Below are 25,787 nucleotides of genomic sequence, written 5' to 3'. Positions count from 1 at the left end.
AGCTATGCAGGAGTCTCTTTCTCTGTTTAATAATCCGAATTATCGGCCTAATAATCCTCAAATGGGGAAGACCATAGAGTTGTAGAGTTGGAAGGAACCTTAAGCATCATCTAGTCCAACCCCCTCTGAGTGTCTCACTTGTATTCAAAAGTTATAAGAATTGTCCCCAAAGGAGGTGGCAACATTAGTACCAGCCCAATTGGCCCGACTGGTGTCTTTTAGTACAATTTAGCCCTTTCAAATGAGTTAGCTGTGGTGCCCTCCAGAAAATGTTGGACTACAGTTCCCATCATCCTTGATCATTGGCTATAGTGGCTGGGGCTGATGGGAGTTTGAGTCCAACGTTTTCTGGTGGGCACTCTGCTACCATCCTACTCCTAGGATGGAATCCTAGACACATTTGCTGAATTTAATGGTACTGCCAGGTCCAGAATTTAATAGTACTGCCAGGTCCAGAGTTGGAGCCTTAGTACCTTTGCAAGTGAAAGAAGAAGAAGAAAAAAAGAGTTTGGATTTGATATCCTGCTTTATCACTATCTGAAGGAGTCTCAAAGCAGCTAAAATTCTCCTTTCCCTTCCTCTCCCACAACAAACACTCTGTGAGGTGAGTGGGGCTGAGAGACTTCAAAGAAGCCCAAGGTCACCCAGCAGCTGCATGTGGAGGAGCGGAGACGCAAACCCGGTCCCCCAGGTTAGGAGTCTACCGCTCTTAACCACTACACCACACTGGCTCTTAAGTGAGGAGGAGCTGAGGAATGAGGCAGCCTAGATGTAACAAGCGATGGGTTGGTCCCACCATTAGTAGCCTTGCACAGGCAGCAAATTTGAGGGCACCATGAAAGTCAGTCATGGGTGCTGAAAGAAGCCTGACTGAAAACACTAGAACTTACTTTTGAATAACTGTTAGGATCAGACTATTTGTTATAGAAGAACGTCTGTCTCTGGTATTCAACAATAAATATTGCCTCACCTACCACTGTGTTCTGCAGGAGAGAGTCTCCTGCAGAAAGCACCTCATCAGGAGGGGCATTAGTTCATTCCATGTAGGAATCTAGCGTTTAGTGTGCCAGCATTTACTCTTTGGGACTACCTTCTGTTACCCATCAGACGCAGGCTACCTCTGGTCTTTTTAGCATCTCATTGGTCACCTTCCTCCTTCAACAAGCTTTTCAGGTGGAGGGTGTTTTTTAATCACAGTTTGTATTTGCACAGGATTTGAAATTGTTTTTATATATGAAATAGCTTTGATTTTAAATATGATTCTACATAAGTTTTTATTGTTGAAGTTTTACTGTTAAATTGTTTCAATATGTTTCACAGGAAGCAACTCACAAAGGGAAACAAACAAACAAATATAATAAGGATACTTAATATAAAATACTGTTGCATTTCATTTTATTTCAGCCATTCAAATTCATACTATATTATATAATTGAATATTGTCCAGGTACAATCATGTTGAAAAGGCAGCGATCAATGCAAACATCTTATGTTAAATTTTTACAATATCCTTTGGCTCAGAGGTCCTATCAGAAAATTTCTGTAACATTTATTGTTCACCTTTTAAAGACCCCAAGCGGATAAATACACAGTCTGGATATTCTCCATACTAAACTTCTAGAATAGGATGCTTGTACCATCATTCGGAGCATATTATTCACTTTATACCAGGCCTCATTCCTAACCTTGTAATAAATTCCTGTAAATCCTGTTGATTTTTATGGATGCATATTTCCCATGAAGTAAATCCCATTAAGTTCAGGGAGATATACCTTGTAACAGCCCTGCAGTCAACACCCATCATACTGGGCAGACACCTTACCTGCTCATTCCACTACCCATTGTTATTGTTATTTGACCTCCCGCTTGGTACACAGGAAGCTGCCTTACACAGAGTCAGATCATTGGGTCATCTAGCTGAAGTCTGTCTACACTGACTGGTAGCAGCTCTCCAGGATTTCTGACAGGGGTCTCTGCATGCAAAGTTGACCACTGAGCTATTGCTGTAGCCACTGCTCTACCACTGGGCTACAGCTGTGGCACTGCTCTGGTGCCATGCTTGTGGCTTACCCAGTGATAATGGGGCAGCAGTAATGTAGCCCCATGCCTGAAGGAGAAGCTGGCAGTTTCTCTACCCTCCTGGGCTTACACAGCAGTGGTGTTACAATGGGCTGGGGAGCTGAGTGGCCCACTTGCCTAATGCACAAGGGAGATTCTGCAGTCCTGCTGTTATCAGGGGGTCAAAGTGGAGTGGGACCATGGACAGACTGAGCAAGGTCCCCCTAAATCTGGAATGGGTTTGTCAAGTGAGCATGCCTAGGATTGGCGTTTACATTACAGCATATTTTAGGGCATCATAGACACCAAAACATCTAGACAGAGTTTTAATCTCTTTGATTTCTAAGAAAACCTCTTTTCTTTAAAAGCTCATGTACACGAGTCCATAAACATACTCTTCACATTCTGTGTGTCCAGAAAGGAACTGTACCAAAACAACATTCAAATGAGAAGCAAATCACTATGGCTGGATTTCCACAATGGCTGTAACAGGATGCGAAACAGCAAGCAGTAGCTACAAGATGAGAAGCGCATTAAGTTACTACAATCACAGGACAACTACTTTCCAAAAAAACCCAGCAGATTATACCTACTTGTGACTGTTGAGCATTCAGCACTTCCATAAACACCCTGTCACATTGAATTGCATCCGTAGCTGGCAAGTGGGAGCCTTCTGCAGTACATTGCAATCACGTAATCAAGTACCTGGTGGTACTATAATGACCACAAAGGGAGCTACTTTCAAGTAAGTGGCTTGGGTCTCACATGGGCCCACCTTCAGATGAGAGTGTGCTTCCCATGCCTCTAACCTAGATGGAGCCTAAGGTTATTCAGGGCTTCAGTCCTTGACAGTCTTCCCCCCGCCCATCTTTTTCATGAGTGCTGATGCCACAAGACACATGGGTCTGTGCAGAATTTGGAGTGTGCCATTGCAAATTTGTTACGTTCTGCAGCTTCATTATTAATATACCCCAAAATGAGGTGTGTATGTGTGTGTGTAATGGAAAAGCTCTTTTTCAGCTCCATGAGACTGTAGATAAGTGAAACTAGTGGCATGGTCCTTCTACATTTAGGTCACCCCCACAGTGTGTGGAGAGAAGGCCAACTAGAGCTTCTACTATCTGCAGAGGGGCTGTCAAATTAGAGTTTCGAGCCTGAAGTTCCTGAAGGATCCTTCTCATTGTTTGGTCTCCAAACAGGGCCATGTTCTGTGTTACCAGCACAAAGGCCACACCAAATGGTTTAAATGGTGAGAAGTGACAAAGTGTGTTAAAAAAAAACTTATCCAATTGTGTTCCACTGTAAGAGTAGAAGAGTGCATTTTTGTAAATTATAATCTTTTACCACCTTGTTCCTGTGACTATTGATCAGCATGGGGACCACTGCCAGAGTGCAGAGTTTTAACCAGTTGCAACAGGTTGCTTGGGAACATAGGTGGAACATTCCTCTAACCACTACATACACACTTGGAAGCTTCCATTTTGGCACAGAAAATTCGCTTCTTTCCTAAAGGGGAGGCAACACAGGGCTTGTAAAAGTAAATTCAAAACCTATACCAAGTAGCACAATATTTCTCAAGGTTTATCACTTATACACATTGCTCACAAACAACTTAAAACCTATATACAAAACTGCCGGGAAAAGAATTTTTTTTTTAAAAAAAAAAGATAAAGGATTTTAACACAAGATATCCTCCATGTGTATCTACAAATAAAAACTATACAGTGGACTTGTAAGGCTCAACACTTGCGCTCAACACATTTTGAGGGCATCCTAATGAATGGAGCAAAATTAAAATAAATTACATTGTCAGCATAACTTGAAGACACTGAAGGCTGTGCTTATGCCTCACTACAGGAATCTGGACATCCACAGGGAAGCTTCTCTTGCTTCTTTTCAGCATGGCAGACCACAACTGGGTATGTAGACAATATCCCAGGAAAGACCACTATCTATCCCCCTCCAGTATACCCTTGTGATGAAACTGGAAGCTAGTTGAGCATCCTGCATGCCCACCCTGATATCACAATAGGCAGAAATTGTGTGTGTGTGTGTGTAGAGCAGGGAACCCCAAACTAAGCCCCAGGGGCCGGATGCGGTCCAATCGCCTTCTAAATCCGGCCCGTGGATGGTCCGGGAATCAGCATGTTTTTACATGAGTAGAATGTATCCTTTTATTTAAAATGCACCTCTGGGTTGTTTGTGGGGTCTGCCTGGTGTTTTTACGTGAGTAGAATGTGTCCTTTTATTTAAAATGCTTCTCTGGGTTATCTGTGGGGCATAGGAATTCATTCATTTCTCCCCCAAAAAATATAGTCCGGCCCCCAACAAGGTCTGAAGGACAGTGGACCGGCCCCCTGCTGAAAAAGTTTGCTGACCTCTGGTGTAGATACTGAAGGGAACAAACTGCAATAAGGCATCTGATGCCCTGAGAATGTGCCATGTAGACGCATCTTTTCTATTTTAATGCAGTAGCATTCCCGGGATCCCTCAGCCATTCTGAGCGTCTTTCTTAGCACAGAGGTAGGTTTCAAGAAGTGTTTAACTTCTGCACCAGTTTTAAGCTTCATTTTATTCTTTTTATACAGACGCAACTATAAGATGATTGAGACATATACAATCTTATTTTATGTACGTATTCAAATCCATGCACACGGAACACAGACTACACTTCTTCTATGCTGCAAAAGGAGATGCGACCCAAATGTCCAAATCATAGGACTGCCCCATGTCAAATATTGAGTCCATTTATTGTGACAACATTATCTCACACCTCTCTACTAGTCAGCTTCTCCCAGGCTCAAGGATTTCATTGCCTTTCCTGGGAGGCAGGCTGAGAATTCAGACACTTTGAGAGGAGTGAAGCACCAATGTCCTCTAATCAGAGGTTTATATTTTTACCATGCACAGATCAGAGCCTTAAGGTCTCATCTTGCTTGTGTGGGTTTTTTGCATGATGGTCATTAAAGATTTGCATTTCTCAGTAAAGATTACAACAAAGCATACCCGTATTTTTGTGTGTTAGGATTGGAAAACTAAACAAAGGAGGAGCTATGGAAGAAGCCAAAGCTATAGCAAAAACCTTTAAAGAGACAGGTGGGGGTATGATCAGTGTCGAGATATTTGATAAAATAAAAGAAATAATGGAAGTACAGACAAAGACCTCATCTTTTGTTTTGTTTTTGAACATTGCAACCAAGTAGGATAATATTGCAGGAAGAGAGGAAATTGTATCCCAGAGCAGGATAAGGATACTGTTTAGAACTACAGTTTTGTGGCATGATCCATCAAGTACTGCTGGTGTACAGCCTCCATATATTTCAGTGATCATGCATTGGTCTCCCCCATTTATTCAGACAAAGGCTGTACATTGGCAGTCCTTGGTAGCTCTGTAGTTACTTACAGCACAGTTCTGTGCACGTCTACTAGGAAGTAAGTCACACTGAGTTCAATGAGAATCCCGAATAAGGGCAGCCTTAGTCACTCATCAAGAAATCTCATGGGTGTAATCCGATTAGTCTTGACAGATATCAGGGTCTAACCGAAGCAGAATCTGCTGTTAAGATTAGGGCCTACCTAGCAAACCCCAGTAAAGTCTAAAACCCAACGAGTGGGTTTAATACCAGTGTAAGAAGTTGCTGAAACATCCTTGCCTTAGGTGTCACATAGGACTTTGCTATTAGGCAGGCTTGAGTGCCAAAAAGTGTATTAACTTCCTGGACTGGACTTGGCTGCCTTTGTGTCTGAAAAACCTAATCTCTAGTTCCACTGGATTAGACTTGCTCACCTCTGCAACTTTGGCCCAGTGATCCTATATGAACCTGCTGCCTTACCTTTCAGCCACCCATGTGCCTTGCTCTTTCTAGATGACCGGGATCCCCATTTTATCTCCAGAGCAGACCAGAAATATCCACAGAATCAAGGCAATTAAACGAGAGAACAGGAAGCAGTTTCTACTTTTTCAAAGGAATCACACAAGATGACATTAAAGCTGATAAAAAGGAAATTAATTGCTGGTAGGGGGCAAAGTTTCTTTCTTTGTACCACCCAATCTGACTAGCATCAAAGTAGTAAATGTGAATAGCGGTGATGCTGTAAGAAATGGCATCACTGGTTAGTTTGTTTTGTCATATTTTGGTAGCATATGATGTTTGGTAATGATAAAAAGCCTTAGATGAACTGTAAACCTAACACAGCACCTTTCTGAGAGCAGTAAAATCCATGGCACTGGATTCCTGGCATAAAGATTTGCGTACTAAGAGTCAGGATCAAAGCACATTGCAACATTCCCTGATTCTGGTAAATTTATTCTATACTGATGTACCTCTGTTGGGAGTTTAGAGACTCGCTGTGCCTCTTAAATGTCCTCAGATAAACACACAGACAGTATCAGGCTTCGATTAAATAAAGACGTTCCTAATATACACAGACTCAAGCAACAATTGAACTCTACACAATTCCAGTGGAGAACAAAGGCAGTTCCAGTTCTTTGTAATGTTCACATATTTAAGCAGTACCTCCGTCTCCAGTTGCATAGAATAGTTGCTGGCGCTCTATGTACAACAAACCTACTGTGAGTCTCGTCTTTTGACTGGTCACCATTTGATATCCAAATTGTTGGCAGCTGGCTTTTCTGTGCTGTATTTTGTATGTAATGATTCCTGGACCTTCATGGAGTCCATCCCATCCAGCCATTCCTGGTAGAGCTTCTGCACCTGCCTATTGGTTTCAGGAAGTCGGACAGGAACTGCAGCGTAGACATCTTCCATCTGCCTGAGCAGGGCTTTGTCTGGTTTTCCATCTTCAGTCTGAGCCTGACCCTTTCCATTTAAGCACCCTAATAATGGAAGGCCAAAGCCGGGAGAGAGGATTGGTTTGTTTAGGTAGAGAAACACATAGGCCAGGATCAGACAACAGCCTTCTCTGGTCTGGCATGGTGGGGAGAAAGAGGGTGCCTTTCTTGGCCAAGCATTAGGTGTACCTGGACTTCTGACATGCCTGGATGTCCACATGAGGGTGTCATGTTCAAAGGGGGTTTGCTCACAAGATCCAATGCGCAGTCTCAGATTGTGCTGCCTAGCCCAAATAAAATTCAGGAATCGATCATACGATCCGAGCCCATGTATATTGGACTTTATGCACATAGGCCTTCATTTGAACATGACACCCTTGGGTGGGTGTCTAATGATGTTGCAGGCAAGGCAGATGTAGTAGGTGGATGCGGAAGGAAGGCAGGGTCTCACTTCCCATCATGTCTACAGACCAGCAACAGACATTGTTCATTCCAGCCTTTTATACCTTTAGCACACTTTTTGGAGAAACTAGGCTTTACTAATTTTGTAATGGCAATGGTGAGGTTCCCCTAAAGCAGTTTCCCTCTTCTCTTTTCCACCTCTTCCCATTTACCGTATTTACTTGAATCTAATGCGCACCTCAGTTTTCAGAACCTTGAAACCAAAAAAGTATTTGCTGGCGAATGTAAATGTGCCATTGAATCTAATGTGCACCTTAATTTTCGCAATGTAATTTGGCCAAAAAAGGTGAGCATTAGATTCAAGTAAATACGGTATTTATTATAAATTTATTTATTTATTCAATACATTTCTGTACCACTCTTCACAATAAATAACCGTCAGGACTGTTCACACACTTAAACTTATTATTATAATGATAAAATCCTACAAAGCACAATGTAAGAAGTCCAGTATTAAAATCATGCCAAACCAGCCACAGCAAGTCATCTCCCATTATAAATGGGGAGCACCGATCAACCACCTTTCTACATTTTCCAACACCAAAACCCAGTGGAAATTTAGCATTGGAGTATATCAGACCCTGTTCTTTTATTGCTTTGCCATAAATGAGGCCACCACACAATGCTGTTTCCACTGAGTGACACTGCGCACAGCAGCCCAAACGCTGAGTAAAATAGAATTCCAGGTATTTTTTAAAAAATGAACATGTAGCAAAGGAATTATACGTGAATAGCAAAATCTGGTCCTCAGTTAAGACTGCTCTATAGCCAAACCAGGGCTACTGAGAAATGCCCAAAAATATTTAGAGGGGAGGAAACCCTAAGGGTGCAAAAAAAAAAAAAGCTGCAAAGCATTCAATCAGGACTGAGCATGCTCAGTGACTATAGAATATTAAGAATTGGAGAGGGGGACATTGGAGTATCTTGAGAAAGGGTTCAGCTGGCTGGCTGGACAGGAACACTCCACCATACTCAACACTTTGTTACAGGTCCCAACTGAAGATACAATGCAGCATTTTGACTTTGAGCAGGGTCTTTGAAAAACCTGCAAGCCATCCAAAACCATCAAAGGACAGAAGCTAGAACCTTAACCTGTCTCTTGTACACCTGCCGGGATGGGGGTGGCGGTAATCTCTTAAGATTTGTTGTTACCTCCAGGACACGCCAAAACTTCTATGAAGTGGTAGGAGCACTTTCCCTTTTTCAACTTCAGGACCATATTCTGAATGTTTCGAAAGCCATACGCAGCTGCAAAGCGTAGCACCGTCTCGCCATCCTTTTCCAATGTGACCTCCTGGAAGTCTTTGTTTCTGAAAAGGCACACAGAGAAGATGTTCAATGCTACTGTCTACAGCATCAGTTTGGGGGACAATTCTGGGCTGGGTCTTCTACACAGAGAGGGGGGTTGCCGCAGGTACGTGGATGAAAAGGTTAGACTTCGCCTAGCTGTGTCTGGCCCTGATGGTCAGGAATACCTTTTATCTGGGGGGAAAGGCCCCCTTTTTCCAGCCTGGAGCATAGCCACGATTGGACTGCAGTGCCCTTGATAACAGGGTTGCCCACTGATGGCTGACCCCATTGATGGTTCAACAGTATATTTAAATGTTAAGTACTATATGTGCATGTATATATCTATATATCATCAGCATTTAAAACGCCTGGGTTAAATAGGAAGGTCTTCACTGACATGTGATACACCCTTAGTGGTCCACGCACCAGGACAGGCCATCATTTTCTGCCGTGTGTAAAAGTGGTAAAAAAAACTACCTTTGCTGCAATGCAATGTGAAGCGGCCAAATGTACCAATTTTCTGAATCAGCTTTTCTGATAAACTTTATTCAGATGTGCAACTTACTTTAACACTTTGTATACGACATCCTTCACTTCAGTATCGAAGAGCTCCTTGGCAGCATATTTAAATATGTGCTCCAGGTAACCATCAGACTTCCTTCCATCGTGACAGATTAACTCGGCCTCCTTTACCCCATCAAACCTCATGAAATAAGGGAGGAAAGCAAGAAGGTGAAGAGCAGGCTCACCTCGAAGAAATGGAGATCCCACAACAGAGCTGAATGGGTGTATATCTGTGCTCTAGTGGATATCAGACAATAACTAAAACCATGTAAGTATATTAGTAAACCACAGAGAGGGAATAGAATTGCTGCAGCACTGTAGGTGGGAAGCCCAAATGACAGGGGATGGTTGGCAGTGGGAGACAGAGTCACCCAAATCAACGTGACCAGGGCCACAAAAAAACCTGGAGCTGGCTCTGCGGATACACAGCCTTTTTACAATAACAGGCTGAAGAAAACCACTTTGCCATTTGTCTTTCTTCCAAGATCACAAAATTATAGCCTGTCAAAAGATGTGATAAGTGGTCATGATTTTATATATGCACATATATATATATTTAACCTAATGTAAAGATGTTTTCAGCAAAACAAAAGCATCTCACAAATGCTACTTACAGGGTATCAAAGGCCACCTCAGCTATTTCTCTCAAAGATACTTTGCTCTGCTCCATTATCTGGAAGACTTCACCTGTAGGGGGGAAAGTAAGTTGATGCTGAAGCCCACAGAGATGCAACCAGGAGTGTGGGGGAGAATCAGTTTTCTAGAGGCAGTACCGGTAAATGTGACACTCCAGACATTCTAGATCTGCTCTGATATATTAGCTGAGGACATAAGAAGAACTCAACTGGATCTGACCAAAAGCCCATCTAGTCCAGCGTCTTGTTTTCGACAAAGACCTACCACATTTTTTCCACAACAGGGGTATTCCTCCCCATACTTCCCCTGGTCCCTCTCAGCTCCCCCCCCCCAAAACACCCTGCTCCAGCTATGGAGGTGGCCCTGTTGCTATGTTTGGTTTTAATTTCATTGTCTGTGTGAAAAAAGAGAAGGGAAAAAACGAATAAAATAGTAACAGGAGCATGTTGGATGGAAGATGCCTACCTGACGTCAAAACACAATCAACATCTTGAGAATTGTACAGAGGGGTGTGGAAATCTTCTCGCAAGGCTTCTAGCTTTTTGTCGTAGCAAGGTGCCACAATTATGTGGAAAATTTTATCAGGGGACAGATTCTGATGGATGAAGAAAACAAACATATTGAAAGAAAAGCAAAAAGCATTTGGGGACACACTAGATTAAAAACTCCTTTCCAGGATGCTTTTCACACAGCTTGGAGATATTAGATTGGAACATTGTGTGCCTTCCCAGAGTACTGTTTCCTCATACAGCTGCATACCACAACTGTCTTTTCTCTCAACCAGCATATCTGTTGTGGAGAAATCACATGTTCCCATTAATAAAACAATTTATCAGTGGGAAAATGCACTAACTTATCTGAGACTCTTGTCATAGAAGAAGACGAAGAAGAAGAGTTTGGATTTGATATCCCGCTTTATCACTACCCGAAGGAGTCTCAAAGCGGCTAACATTCTCCTTTCCCTTCCTCCCCCACAACAAACACTCTGTGAGGTGAGTGGGGCTGAGAGACTTCAAAGAAGTGTGACTAGCCCAAGGTCACCCAGCAGCTGCATGTGGAGGAGCGGAGACGTGAACCCGGTTCACCAGATTACGAGTCTACTGCTCTTAACCACTACACCACACTGGCTCTGCCATAGCCATGTTTCAACTGGCTAAGGGGGTATTCAAAGTGATGGTGCTGACCTTTAATGCCCTAAATGGCCTCGGCCCAGTATACCTCCACCCCATTGTTCTGCCCGGACATTGAGGTCCAGTGCCAAGGGCCTTCTGGCAGTTCCCTCATTATGAGAAGCGAAGTCACAGGGAACCAGGCAGAGGGCCTTCTCAATAGTGGTGCCCACCCTGTGGAATGCTCTCCCATCAGATGTCAGGAAAAAACAACTATCTGAAGGCAGCCCTATTTAGAGAAGTTTTGAATGATTGGGTGTTTTAATGTATTTTAAATCTTTTGTTGGAAGCCACCCAAAGTGGCTGGGGAAACCCAGGCAGATGGGTGGGGTATAAATAATATATTATTATTATTATTATTATTATTATTATTATTATTATTATTCACAGGCACCTGTAGCAGGGCTGTGTGAATATACAGTCGTATGTCACAAGTTGATTGCTGACTTCTTAGTACAAAATTTGGACCACCGTGGTATAGATATTTGGTTTTTGTATCTGTGGCCTCAATGATATAACTGATGAGGATTATTAACACACTCTCCTTTTCCTTATTTTGTAGGTTAACCAAAGGTTATTCTAGATTTTTCTTTATAGTGCAACGTTGCCTTTAAAAAAAGCAGAATCAAGCAAATATCCCATGCATTTCACAGATTAGCACTTCAGAGCACAACTTCCTCAAACTGGATTTTTTAAATAAAAAGCCTGCTTTTGATAGCGGAAGTGAAACTGACAAAACTCTGTATCAAAGCACCTCTAGAAAAGTCAGCTTTTGCCTAAGGTTAGTCATAGGACACTTATAACCCAGTTTTATCTCAGCTCCTTTGCTTTTCCAGTTAGTTTGCAGGCTAAATCCAAGGTGCTGGTTTTGACCTTGAAGGCCGCACATGGTCTGGGATGCCTGAGGGAACACCTTCTCCTATAAGGTTCTCACCTGCTCAACAACAGAGGTCTAGTTCAGAGAACATAGTGTAGGTGCCACAACCAGAGGTGCCAGGAGGCCCCCCCAAGATTGAGGGGGCCTGGAATACGTTGCACAGTTTGGAGGAGGCAAAGCACTCTGGAGGAGCCAGCTGCTGAAGCTGTGACACCCGTCGCATAACACATGCAATGCCACACCTATCAGTCCAGAGAATACCAGGAATAGTTAAGTTACCTGCTGCCTGGCAAAATAACCTTTGACAAGGGAGCCCATAATCTGCTGTGGTGACTTTGCAGTACAAATGTGTGGCGTCACTAGACTGGAGAGGACTCTCTCGGCATACTGGATCCAGCCTAGAATTAAGGGAGCAGAACCAAAAGAAGGAAAGGTTGAGAATCATAGCAGAAACTTCATCATTCAAAGCAGGATAAAGAATGAAAAATGGAGGAATTAGCTCCCTTATTGACTAAACATTCAGTCAGTGCTCTAGAACATTCCTCACTTGACTCACTTTATTATGCTTACCTGATAATGAGGCTCGTGGAATGTAATCTTTTTGCTTTCCATAACTGTTTTATCTCCAGCGTCATTACATAGCCTTGTTCACTTTTAAGAAGGACTTCAAATCTCAACTCTCCACCCACCCCATGATAGAACCTCAGTATATAAAAACATGTACAAATGTCAGCGTTTGAAGTACAGTGTTAAGTGCATCCGGTTTGCACAATTTGAACCTTGGGGACAAAAAACAAAAGTGCAAAGGCAGAAGTGCTTTCCTACATAAGCAAGATGTCCCTGGATCTCAGCCTTTGCTCATATTTTGTGAGGGCTATTGTGGGGGGAAATGAAGTATGCATCCTACCCCCCAAATCAATTGTGGATGCTTATTGAGGTACTTTGTTCTGGAGGTCCGTTCTTAAGCTGAAACCGTTCTTATCCTGAGGCGCGCTTTTGCTAATGGGGCCTCCGGCGCGCGATTTCCGTTCGCATCCTAGGGCAAAGTTTGCAACCAGGAGCAGCTACTTCTGGGTTAGTGGAGCTTGTAACCTGAAGCGTTTGTAACCAGAGGTACCACTGTACATTACTGGGGTGAAGTGTGGACTGTACCAGCTATTCTTGGAGTACATCCCAAGCAAAAGAGCTGCTTTGTTTTGCTCTACCATTGGACAAAGTGAGCCAAAAGCAGATACTGGGGGACAGCGGCAGCAGTCCTCTGGTTCCTCCTCTTAAGCGCCCCAGCCATTGTCCCTGTACCCAACCTGCTTCTGGAGGATGTGTAAACTACATGGTCTTTCCTGGCCCCCAATGGTCCTTTGTCCTCAATGGCCACAGAGTGACAGGATTAGGGCTGTGTTGAATTTTATCTGCAAACACTTTGGAGTGAAAAATTTGTTTACAAGAGGAGTAGCAAGTCCCCCAGAAATGCGATCTGTCACATTCCCCCCCCCATGCCTGTTTATAGATTTGATCCACTGCTCCTTTGGTACCAATTCTTAGGGCCTCTTCTTCCTTCACTGCAAGATCCCACATAATCAGGGACCACATAGTGAACATGATGCAACATAGCCAATCAGATCTTTCCTGTGTTTCCTGCTTGGCAGGGGGTTGGACTGGATGGCCCTTGTGGTCTCTTCCACCTCTATGATTCTATGATCTGTGTTGCTCTCCATCTGAATAGTGGGTAGAAAGCATTTGTCCCTATTACACAAGAGCCAGGCTAACATTCTCCTATCTTGTCTCTCTGCAGTCTGGTGCTACCATTGCCGCAGGACACCATGATGGAACAGGTTTGGTTGTCTCATTAATGGCGACATCTCCTATTCCCAGAACACAGCAAAGTAGGGTCAGGCAGATGATGGGGCTCCAGTGCCCCAGAAGGACCCACCATGATAACTGCCCAGGGTCTACTTTAAAAAACAAATAAACAATTTTGTACCATTAAAAAGTGGCGCTCAAGCGCCGAGTGGTTGCAGCCACCTTCCAACCATCTCCAGAATGGCTTAACTTCTGGGCCACTCATGGCAAGGCTAAAACGGCAGCTGGAACCTGTTCACTGCTGGATTGTTGAACATTAACATGTTATGAAAGGGAGAATCTATCCACCAATGGAGCCATCCCTCTCATGTGACAGCACTGGCTGGATCTGATGGGAGCTGAAATCCAGAACATCAGGTCGGAGGTGGCTGTTGTGAAAGCTACGATTAACAGCCAGCAGCAGCTTATCTGAGCACCACACTCTGCTTTCCTTATCCCTCATCCTAGTCCTTTTTGGCTGCAGCCTGCCATATCTACAGGCAAATGAATTCCTTGACCTCTGACATGTCCGGATATATAGCTGTGTGTTACGATGCACAGAAACCCCTGAACAAGGGTGAGATGAATTCAGACAATCGTTTGTTATGATCTAACAAACCTTGGTGGAGTTTAATGAGCAAAGCTAAGCGTTCCTGTTTATAGCATGAGTCATTTCATAGGTTGGTTGACCTCCAAGTATCTATTTTTTTCAGGAAGAAAAACAGACAGAGTTCAGTCAATTAACTCCAGCCTCGCAGTCTGCCTTAGTCATTGTTCAGATATGCAAATAGACTTGGAGCATGAGCCACGGGGGCCCCAGGAGGCTTTTATCTGCTCCCCACACAAACGCCTAGGCCCTTTCTGCACAGTCATTGATTAAAGGGCTGAACTTGAAAAAATCCAGTTGCAGGGAAGCTGGAGTACAGAGGATTTGCTAGAACCAGAGCCCTCTTGCTTTTGCCCACAGCCCCACACTGCTGCTCTAGGCACAGTCACACGCAGACAAACTGGGAGTGAAAGAGGAGAAGGGAGATTCAACATGGAGGCCACAATCCATTCATTCAAAGCACTGTTATAACAGTCATGGCTTTGCCCAAAGATTCCTGGGAACTGCAGTTTCTTAAGGGTGCTGGGAAATACAGCTCTGTAGAGGTCTCTGAACAACTATCAGCATCCTCAACAAAGTACAGTTTCCAGGATTCTTTGGGGGAAGCCATGACTGCTGGAATGGCATAGAAGCATTCTGCATGGTGATGCTGAGATATATATTGCACCATAAGCAAAGTGGAGCAGCAGCACAAGACTTTCCATCAGTCACGAGTTTGGGGCTGCACATCACCTGGCTGCAGAAGTGAAACTAACCCCATGCTTCGTAATGGAAAGGCAGGGGATTTTCCTGGCCACAGTATAATCCAGGGACCCAGAACACAGAAGGCATTGATTCAAAAAACCAGAAACAAAGCTTCAAGACCTCAGTGTCTTCAGCATGCCTAAATGAGCCAAGCAACATCCATCTGAACTGTGACCCCTTGAAAAAGAGCTCAGCCCTACCCTATAGCCCCATGTTGATTACTGGAGGTGGGCACAAGTTAACATGGAGATTCAGCCAGTGGGCTCTGCCATAGTGGAGACCCCAGGAGCGTTCTGCATGGCAGGATGCTACCAATGGCTGGCTGAGCACCTGGCTGGAGGACAGGTTGGAGTATCAGACTAGGATCTGGGAGAGCAGGGTTCAAAACCCCACTCATCCATGAAACTCACTGGGTGACCTTGGGCCAGTCACTTACACTCAGCCTAACCTACCTCGCAAGTTTGTTGTGAAGATGAAATGGGAATGTGAACTAGGCTGGGATTCAAATGTCAATGAAAGTAATAGTGGTGGTGTTTTTCAGGCCAGCAGCAGCAAGCAAAAAGGCCTCAAATGAGTTATTCTGGAGGTGGAGCAGCTGCATAGTGAAAAAGAAGGAAGAACTCTCACCCTGTCCAACAAACAAGCCCCTCTTCTGCTCTGGCCAGTTCAACCTGACAGGGTTAGGGACAGATGGTGGATTCACTGCTCTGTAACACTTAACAATGTGGCTAAGACTGCCTTTCTCACCTGGGCAAGCTGAAGCAAACATGGGTATGGCATGCTCTTCTTGGTTCTGATGGCGGTACCGTTGCACAAACTCCTTCTGGCTCTCCAGAATACTAAAATCAGCAGCTATTGTAGTGTCAAAGACATAATGCACTCCTAGAGGAAAACGGGTAAGAAAGGCAAACAATAAAACATCACCAGGTTAATTTTCAGAACATGTTACTATTTTTAAAAAAACCAGTAATTTTGAAATAGATATGTTGTTTCCTTGCATAAATTCTATACGTTCTCCAGCCTTTTTATCATATTTAAAATTAAAGAGTTATAGCTCTTTCCCATTATTTGTGGTCTGAGAAACTTTTCAACCAGAGATGCAAGGCACTGAACCTTGGTAGATGGTAGATGTTTTGCATTGCACACAGAAAGTCCCAGATTTAGTCCTTGGCATCGCCAGGCATGACTGGCAATGTCTCCTGTCTGGAACCCTTTAGAACTGCAGCCAAATACTGAATTAGATGGACCAATGGTCTGTCCCAATATAAGGCGGCTTCCTGTGTTCTTGAATATAAATCCCTGCACTAGTTGATGATCTGCACAGGGATCTTGTGAGGATTTTAAATTCCACACTAGAGATAGCTTCCTTCCACATCCCTCACTCAGTTGCAGCATAGCAGACTTTTACATCCCCTGTTTATAAGCAATACCCACAAAAAACTTGCTATGTTCTGTTCTCACCCTTTCCTCACTCTCCTAAGTGCCCTGTTGTATCGCAATGGGTCACACACCCATCCATAAATCCCTTGCTCAATTGTTTCATAATCCTATATTTTACCAAGCTGACACATGCTGTAAAAGTTTGCCAGGGAAGCAAAACGCAAAAATAAATGAAAAACGCTGCATTCGGCTTTTGTTTGTTTTTTCCTCACCATAACAAACTTACCAAGACTTTTGAGGAAACCACAAAGCCTCTGGGCTGCTTCGGTAACAGTGAGGCTGAATTTTGCAGCAAAATAAGGCAAGGACTGAGGACATATAGACACTGCCAACACTTTGTGTTTTGAGGTATCACATTTCTGGAAAACAATACACAACAAAACATACAGGTGCATTACAGCAGCAGTTCAGAATATAGTTTTTGCATCAGATGACTTCCTCGCATTGTATTAGTTGCTCTCTGACACAGGCTAATCCAGCTTTCCAATAAAGCTTTCAAGGAAGTGGGCAACTTTCCATCTCACGTCTCCCTCTCCCTCTCCTGTCCTCACCCTGCTTTGTGGGAAATAGAGTAATGTGCCAAAGAAGCACTGCACTGCTTTCGCCCACCTCCAATATTAAGGAAAGGGAAGAAAAGAGGAAGAACACCATAACTGGCAATTACTAAAATACAGTGGTACCTCGACTTCCGAATGCCTCGACTTACAAAGTCGGCAAACCCGGAAGTATTTTCACTGCGCGTGCGTTCTGCGCCTGCGCAAAGTGCAAAATCGCTTCGACATCCGAAGGTTTTGACTTACAAAGAGCGCTGCGGAACGGATCGCCTTCGTAAGACGAGGTACCACTGTATAGCAAATTGTTTCTTCACACAGGGAAACAGAGCAAATGTTACCATAGCAACTGGTGTCCTTTCTATCTCTCTCCCAACCTGCTGGTGGTAGCAGTGAGTGGCCTTTTTCATTTCCCATAATGCCCCTAATAGAATGTTGCTTTGGGGCACTGTGTGAGAGTCAAATGGCGGATCCCCACTGTGGGCTGATATTTTGATTTCCCATGGTGCCCCTGGAGCACTGCTATATTGGAGACACTGTAGGTAAATTCAAATGGCCAGTTACCACCAGGTAAGCCTCACCGTTGCATATCCTCCAACATTTCTCCGATGAAAATAGGGACGTCCCATTCCATAATGATAATTTTACTATTTATACTCTGCACATTTTATCGGGTTGCCCCAGCAGCTTCAAACATACAGTATATAAAAACATTTATATAAACAACATCATCATGCAGATGCTGAGAAAACCTTGCAGGTGTAAGCAGCACTAATCCCATAATAAACACCTGTCTGGAAGCACCCTCTGTCTTCTGACCTTAAGAGAGCTAAAGGCAAACAGCTAGACAGAGCTGTGAGTTTTGTGATTGGAAAGTTGCATTGTACTTCCTCCAACCACAACTCGTTAGGAAATGAAATCACACTAAAATAAAGAGGACTATTGCTGCAGCCAGAGAACAGAAGTCACAAGTGCTGTCTCAGGAATCTATTAAAAAATTGCTGCCCTCTTACATAGAATAGAGCTTTTAATAAGGGGAAGGATATAATCTGTCATATCTTAACTGAAGAAGAAAATCTCTTGAAGTTTGCAGTCTGCTCAAAATATATAGGGCATTTAATTGTTCATTATTATTATCATTTTTAAAATGATGGCACTTTTTAGGTACATTTAATTGAGAGGCGCAGTCAATACTCCACCTGTATGACACCTGCGCCTGCAAAATGTGTTGGTTGTGTCTGCATAGTTCATATATTTTCAAGTACTGTATACACATTTGTTATTTTTAGGTATAGACTTAGAGTATCTGAAGCGTACACCTACAAAGCCTAAGGTATGAATCAATCCCTGCCACAGACTTTCATTTAAGGACAAGAAACAATAGGAGATTGTGGAGAGAAAAGGAGAAAAGGAAGATCAAGCAGAGAAGAAGGAGAATAGGCCTTTTTAAAAATGATAACCAAGGGAGAGCTGTCTGGATGTCAGAAAAGAACAAGAACCAAAGTTAAAAGAGCAGTCAAAGCAAAAATGCAAGGAGTGGAGGTGGTGTTGGTGGTGAATATCGGGCAATATCTAATACACTTGTTCCGTAATCAATTAGCGCAAGTATTTCTACTTTCCCTGCATGCACCCTCACCAAATCTGCTCCAAAGGGTTGAGGGAACATCTAGAACAGATGTAGGGGATGTAGTGGGGTGGGGGTGGGGGTAGGGACAGGGCAAGGAGAGGGAAGACAAGTTCCACTATGCAGCCCAAAGTCCTTGCACTGACACAAGAAGGGCACTTGGTTTCAAAAGAAGGTTAGTGCCAGAAGAATGAAGAGGATGAGAAGGTGCAGAGAAAGAAAGAGAAGAGGTAAGGCAGAGCCAGGACATTTTTTTCAGCTAGAACTCACAGGAACTCAGTTCTGGCACCTCTCAGGTGGGTGCTATTGCCATTCTAAGAGAATGAGGAAGGTGTTCATGGTGAGTTCTGGCGCCATTTTTTCTAGGAAAAAAAGCTCTGGGCGGAGCAATTAATATAAGTATCTGGATATGAAGCTTTCTGCAATCGGATGCCAGAAGAGAGAGGGAATCAGCATCAAGACCTGAAGAAAGGAGAAGGAAGTGAACAATAAAAACCAGAAAGGCACCCGAATTTATGATGGAAGCCAAAGATTTTAGATGAGAGATGGTTGAGACCAATAATCCCAATAATGTCCCAATAATCCAGATGAGAAAAGAGAATTAACAAGAACTGTAGTAGTCAGATAAAAAGGTGGGTGTTGGGATGGTTAAAAAATGGATGCCAATGAGACTGAGCAACAAGCTGGATCTGTGGTAGGAAAAAGGAGAGAAGAATGAAAAATGCCACCCAGACCGTGTGCCTGGGGAAAGGAAGGGATTATACGATTTCTGAGGCTTAAAAAGGAAGTCGGTGATCTAGTTGGGAGCAACACTTTTTTTTAAAGGACTAAAACAGGAGAAGACAGGCAGGAGATGTTTTGTAAATAGGTAAAAGGAGAGGCTGTTAAGTAGAGAAGACATGAGAAGAGCTTTAAAATTGGGAATAAAGAACACAGAGGATTAAAATGTCTGGAAATAAAGGAACTAGGCAGAAGACGTGGAGCGAGAGAACTTGGGAATAGGAAGGGGGGGAATCATGGGAACAAGCGGTTGACCACAGAGCTTAGGGCTTGCTGATCAGAAGGTCGGCGGTTCGAATCCCCGCGACGGGGTGAGCTCCCGTTGTTCAGTCCCAGCTTCTGCCCACCTAGCAGTTTGAAAGCACGTTGAAGTGCAAGTAGATAAATAGGTACCACTCCGGCGGGAAGATAAACGGCATTTCTGTGCACTGCTCTGGTTCGCCAGAAGCAGCTTAGTCATGCTGGCCACATGACCCGGAAGCTGTACGCCGGCTCCCTCGGTCAGTAAAGCGAGATGAGCGCCACAACCCCAGAGTTGTCTGCGACTGGACCTAACGGTCAGGGGCCCCTTTACCTTTACCTGCAAGCACCATTCCTTTTACCTTATTGAGGTTCAGTACATGGAAGAGCTCTTTCTGATTCTGCTGGAACACTCGGACTGCTTCATCGGATGTTATGCAGTTGTCACAAGCTAAGCAATCGCTAAGGAATATTTTAGCGTTAGCCAACTTATGGAATTCACTTTTCTGAAAAGGAAAAACAGCAGCAAGTCAAAGACAGAGCTAGCTGAATTATTCTCAAAATCCCTGGGGTTCAGCTGGCCCTCAAGAATACAGCAGAAGTGAGGCACCTCTGGAATTAAGGATAGTTTATAACCCTGTGGTGATAAGAATAGCAGCTCTTTTATGTAACAGATTGTTTTGTACATAGAGAAATGTTTCAATGATTTGTTTTTTTTAATGGCAAGGACTGTTGTCAATGAAACTCTCCAAATTAATTTAGTGTGAGGAGCTGAGGAAATGACATCTTAAATGATTTAGGTGAGCCTTTGCCATCTGGTGCCATCCAGATGTTTTGGACTACAACTCCCTTCAACCCGAACTAGCATCAGTGTTATTCAGGGAACTCAAAATGTGGAACCTTAATTGTAAATCCTCTAAACATTTTGGAATATGCATTTGCCTTATTGATCATCTCATCATTGGGATGTTAACAGTTGCCACATTTCAACTATGTAAAGCACACTCTAATAAACACGCAATCTAACAAAAACAAAAAAAACAACGCACAATGTTTACCAGAAACCAGCAGTGTGCAAGGAAAGAGGGGGCACCCACAATGGCTCCAAGACAACAAAACTCATCATGGCTAAGTTTAAGAGGATTGGGAACAACATGATATTGGATGTAACCCTATCCTCACACACCTGAGAGTGAGGCCCATTGAACCGAAGGATGCTCACTTCTGAATAGACATGTACTGTACACATAGATTACGGTATATTGTTAGAAATTAAACCAAAGAGTGTTACCTCTTCATTTTCATCATTTGAGTTGAGAACATCAGCTGGTGTATTTTGCCGGTCTTCATTCCTCTGTTTATTACTACATTCCTGAAACAAATCATAGACTTTAGTTGGGAATGAACAAACAAAATCACTGATTAAAGCAGCTGCCCAGAACAAGAATGGATGGGACATTTCTCCACCTACCCTCATTTTGTGGGAGCTATATTTTCCCAGTACAGCGAGCGGAACCTCAGTTTTTGAGCATCTCAGAAGCCAAACGTTTTGGTTTTCAAACTCCAAAGACCCGGAAATAATTGCTTCCATTTTCAAACACGCCTTGGAGGTGAAATGGCTTCCATGGCATGTTTTTTCAATTTTCACCATTGAAACTGACATTCTCCCTTTGCGCCTCAGTTGTCAAACATTTCAAAAGTTGAACAGTCTTTCGGAACAGATTACGTTCAACAACCAAGGTTCCACTGTATAACAGACCAAATGGCAGGCAGAAGGTGACATGTCTGATTATTTTGTTATGGTTATTTAGGGTGCTTTACATAAGTAAAAGAAAGAAAGAAAGAAAGAAAGAAAGAAAGAAAGAAAGAAAGAAAGAAAGAAAGAAAGAAAGAAAGAAAGAGAAAGAAAGAAAGAAAGAAAGAAAGAAAGAAAGAAAGAAAGAAAGAAAGAAAGAACGGCCTGTGCCCCTAATCTCAACATAGAGGGTGTCAAGTGGATGGGGGCGGGGAGGGAAGGGAGAAAAGACAGAGGAAAAGAGATCCATCTAGTTAGAAGTCTAGGTGCAAGTCAAAGTGGAAATGAGTGAAAACGGTGAAGCAGAAAACTCAGACATCCATGGTTGACAGTCCTGAATAATAATAGTAACAAATTCTGTGTTGAAAAAGAAAAGACTCTTGGCGTACATTAAAGCTTGAAAAATTATTATTATGACAATCTTCTCCAGACCATAATAAATGCAAATCTTCAATGTGCCTTTTTGTTTGTTTTGCTGCAACAAACCAATATAGTTACCCCCTCTGCAAAGTATAAGTTACTATTCCTGGGTGATAAAAACACTCTAAACACTTAAGACATAGCTTTCCAAAAAGAGGTATTTGTCCTCCTTAGGTGGCTTGACAAGCTGGGGAAGCTTCTGCCTGCACAGTACATATTTTCAAAGTTAAGCCATACATACACAGAAGTACTGTTTGTGAGCAAGTTTGGTCCTCAAGAGGCCCCGGGGCAAAATGCAAAGCCACAAAATGCAAAGCCAGCACATAAGTGTATATCTAGGAATCTGAGCACTCAGCCCTGTCAAAGCTAACTGATAATAAAGTAACTAAGAAGGCAATTTGGAAAGAATCAGCAAAATGGCTACAAAAGAAGTAACGAAATAGCCTAAAAGACTGTTCAAAACTTGTTATAATACAGCATGGCTGGCTGCTAAGATAGTGCAGGGCTGATACTGGAAGTGCATTTTCTCCTGCAGATAAGAGGGTGATTGCTTAAAATTCTGAAATGGACAGACTAACTGATGTATTTCATTGAAATTGTGAGGCAAGCAACTTGATTGAAAAATGGACTCTATTTCTTACTAGAACATGTCAACTGTAACAATATATACCTGTTTCTGTATTTTCAATAGTACTGATACTTTAAAAAATAATAATACTGTGACTTTCCCAACTCCCTTTGTATGTAGAAGGACTGCCTTAATTTAGAAGGGAATCTTAATCTATTTGAGTGTTGGGACAGGTGACGTGATAGTACTCATCATCGCAGCCTAGTAATGAGGTTCTGCTTTTTAGATAAAGCGAAAGGTGAGGAATCCAAAACAAAACCCTTACATCCAAGTAGTCTGTGTAACTTGCTGGAATCCTTGGAATGCACACTTGGAAATATGTCTCGCTAGGTTCTGTGGGGCTTTCCCCAAGTTAAGGGTACACAGGGTTGCAACTGCGAAGTCCAGCACTAGGCATGTTTACTCAGGAATAAGTCACACACAGTTCAATAGCACCTACTTCTCCACACATGTGCAACCTTAGAATTATATAAGGAAATGGCCGACTCACCTTTTTGGTGCAATTTTCACACTTCATTTGTAGGTCTCTTTGTGTCAATTTTCTTTGGTGTGTGGTTTATACGCTGCTAAGCCGAGCCTCACGCCAAATGTTGCTGGATCGCTTTCTTATATTTGCATCCAAGAGATGTAGAAGTGGAAGCAGATACCTCTGCTTTTCACCTGCCTGAAACAGGAAAATGCACGAGAAGAAGAGAGGTGGCGGTTACCTTTTACTTTACAGTGCCTTCCAGCCCTCATATAAACAATCCTTCGTTTTGAACAAGGCTTCCTGGAACCAATGAGAAACCAAGAAAGAGGGACGGCTTGACTGCTCAGCTGACAGCCCTACTACCTCTTTCGCTTTTGGGGGAGTTTTTGATCCTTCAGTACTGCAGAACTGACTAAAGGGCACTAAGTGCCGCCAGTCAACTTATCTGACATGGAAAAGGCGATCACAATGCAATATGTTTCGTGTCCTATCAGTGATTAGCTCCAGCGTGGCATGTTTTTATTGTACGATATAGACAACGGCAACAATGTGCTTCTCTTGCCATGAAACCAAGACAAATATTTAATCTGATAGCCGTAATATGTCTCTCTGGAGCTGTGTGTGTGTGTGTGTGTGTGTGTGTGAGAGAGAGAGAGAGAGAGAGAGAGAGAGAGAGAGAGAGAGAGAAGGGAGATGGTTTTCAGACATCGTGGCAGGAGCACTGCATAGATGAGACATGGGATGGCACAGGTGAGTCAGTAAGATGCACAAGTGTGTGTGTGTGTGTGTGTGCGTGTGCGCACCACCTCAAATATATACAACTTTGCCTTGCTCAGTGACTATAAGGAACTTGGCAAATCCTCTCCCATATGGATAGCACAGTTTCCTTTTGAAATGTAGGATGTGAAAAATGCAGATCAAGAAGCACATCTCTGGGAGTTCTCTAAATGCCCGCCACTCAGTTTGACATGTTTTTACAACAGCTGCTTTCTCTCCCAAGGGCTCAGAGCACCAGGTTAGCAGTTGCCGTTCACTTCTGCCTTTAAAAGCGTTCTCTGTTATGTGCATTTCTAGCTGATGCTACCAATGGCTACAATTCCCAGGTATCCCTTCTGCCACAGAAAATGTCTGATGCCCTTAATTTCTGAAGCTCACGTTCTCCCCCACCCTTACAAAGGGGGAAGATCTAGTACATACAGTTCTGCAGTCTCCATCATTTCGGAATGTTGGTTGGTGGTAAGAGTCATTTATGACAACTTATTGCTTGCCGGCATTTATTTAGCATGTGGGAGGTAACTAAGTGAAGAATGATCCCCCCCCCCACTGGAATATAAACGTTCCCCTAGGGCTGCCTGTTTGCTACAACCAATATCATCTCCCGTTCCCTGGCCAAGTCTCTTTTACCTCTGGCCAGAATATTCTGGAGCAGAATAGCCAAGGTTAAGAGATGCCTGGACCAACGGAGCGGTAGATGCAATGGATACCTCTGGGGTAAACCCATCCGTAATGCAAACATAATTTGGTGCACAAGCTCATCATTCATGCGGAAATATGGAGCAGAACGACCTGCCCTGGTTTTCTTAATAAGGAGGGTAATTTATGTCACATGTCCTCGCGGGAACCAGCGGGGTTTGCCCACATGCATGCATAAGACACGTCAGTCTGTCTGCACGACAAAGCAACCCTGCCTTCAGCAGCCCAACCCTAAACACGTCTACCTGCAAGTAAAGAGCCCTTAAACCATGCTTTGCATTCCAGCTTAACTGGCCTCTGCCTCCCATGATCAAACCAGAAGCAGCTCTCCTGCGTTCTGTGGGGTCTCCTTTTCGGTTTAAGCATTTAATAGCTGCCTCCAAACAACAGCCAAGCCTGGTGAACAGTTTATCTCAGGGATTACATAACGAGACTGCCTGCGTGTGTGGCAGTTTGTGGGAGTCCCGGGTTCTGATCCTCCTTAATGGAGACTGGCACAAATTCAGAGCAATCTACTTCTTATCATTACTATCATTATCGTCATCATAGCAAATTCCGCATAAAAACCAGCAATTATAACATCTTAAGCAGACAGCAGACAGACACTGCTTCTGCCCGCTGCAGATGCAGAAGAAGAACCGGAGGGAAAAAACCCTTAAAACATGAGCAGGAGCCACGCTCCGCTGCAACAGCAGGACGACCACCATGCAAAGGAATGAGGGGAGAGGGGAGGGAGGGAGAAAAGCAGAGGCACCGTACCTTGTTGCAAAACTCACTTAAGTCACAAATGGCATCCCTAGGAGAAAGGGAACCTCGCCAAGGCAAAAGGCTGGTGCATGAGGCTAGGACAAGAGAGGAAGCGGGGAAGCGCCCCAGGACACAAGCGCGGGGTCCTGAATGGTTCCTAAGTAAGGTGCAGAGAGCTCTTCTTTTTTCCTCCTGTTTTTGGGATAGTCCTGTTTGTCCTCCTCCCTCCCCCGCCGTTTGCAAGCGTTCATTGTAGACTTGAGAGCTGTCACGTAGTCCCAAGCATTTGGGTGGAAACGCGGGGGGCAGCGCCCCCGCGCGGCAGAAAGGTGCATTTCAATATGTCCTCATGCACCGTGCTATGTTTTTTTTATTTCTCCCTAGCGGGCAACGCCAGGAGGGTGGTCCATCCGAGGATTACGGTATGATGATGCCAACAACAATAACTGGGTCTCAGGCCCGGCTTTGATCTCTCTCTCTCCCTCCCTCCCTCCCTCTCTCCCTCCCCTCCCCCCTCCATTAAATTCCGTTCTGGCATTCTGCTGTCGGCTTCTCCTGTGCTTTTTTTTAAAATCAATCTAA

At 43.6% G+C, this 25,787-nt stretch overlaps 1 protein-coding gene across 2 annotated transcripts; it reads right to left on the bottom strand.

The window, feature by feature from the left end:
* Positions 1–1,378: 1,378 nt before the first annotated feature.
* NARF (nuclear prelamin A recognition factor) lies at positions 1,379–25,487 on the bottom strand. 2 transcript variants are annotated; one of them, XM_088661628.1, is made up of 13 exons: positions 25,218–25,487; positions 23,124–23,180; positions 23,007–23,069; positions 20,965–21,045; positions 20,036–20,179; positions 16,705–16,837; positions 15,786–15,920; positions 12,128–12,246; positions 10,268–10,397; positions 9,781–9,853; positions 9,168–9,305; positions 8,465–8,622; positions 1,379–6,895 (listed from the first exon to the last, which is right to left on the bottom strand). In XM_088661628.1, exons 3-13 carry the CDS (start codon positions 23,031–23,033, stop codon positions 6,654–6,656), a joined length of 1,380 nt encoding a protein of 459 aa, XP_088517754.1. In that variant the 5' UTR covers positions 23,034–23,069; positions 23,124–23,180; positions 25,218–25,487; the 3' UTR covers positions 1,379–6,653. The 2 variants fall into 2 exon arrangements, with proteins under 2 accessions (XP_088517754.1, XP_034960492.1); XM_035104601.3 differs by having other exon boundaries at positions 23,007–23,180; positions 25,235–25,486.
* Between the last annotated feature and the right edge of the window lie 300 nt (positions 25,488–25,787).

The sequence above is a fragment of the Zootoca vivipara genome, chromosome 2, assembly GCF_965207765.1.
Source record: "Zootoca vivipara chromosome 2, rZooViv2.hap1.1, whole genome shotgun sequence".
In the NCBI taxonomy this organism is placed as follows: Eukaryota; Metazoa; Chordata; class Lepidosauria; order Squamata; family Lacertidae; genus Zootoca; species Zootoca vivipara.
Note: the sequence above shows the minus strand (reverse complement) of the source record. Positions and strands in the feature narration are given on the sequence as shown.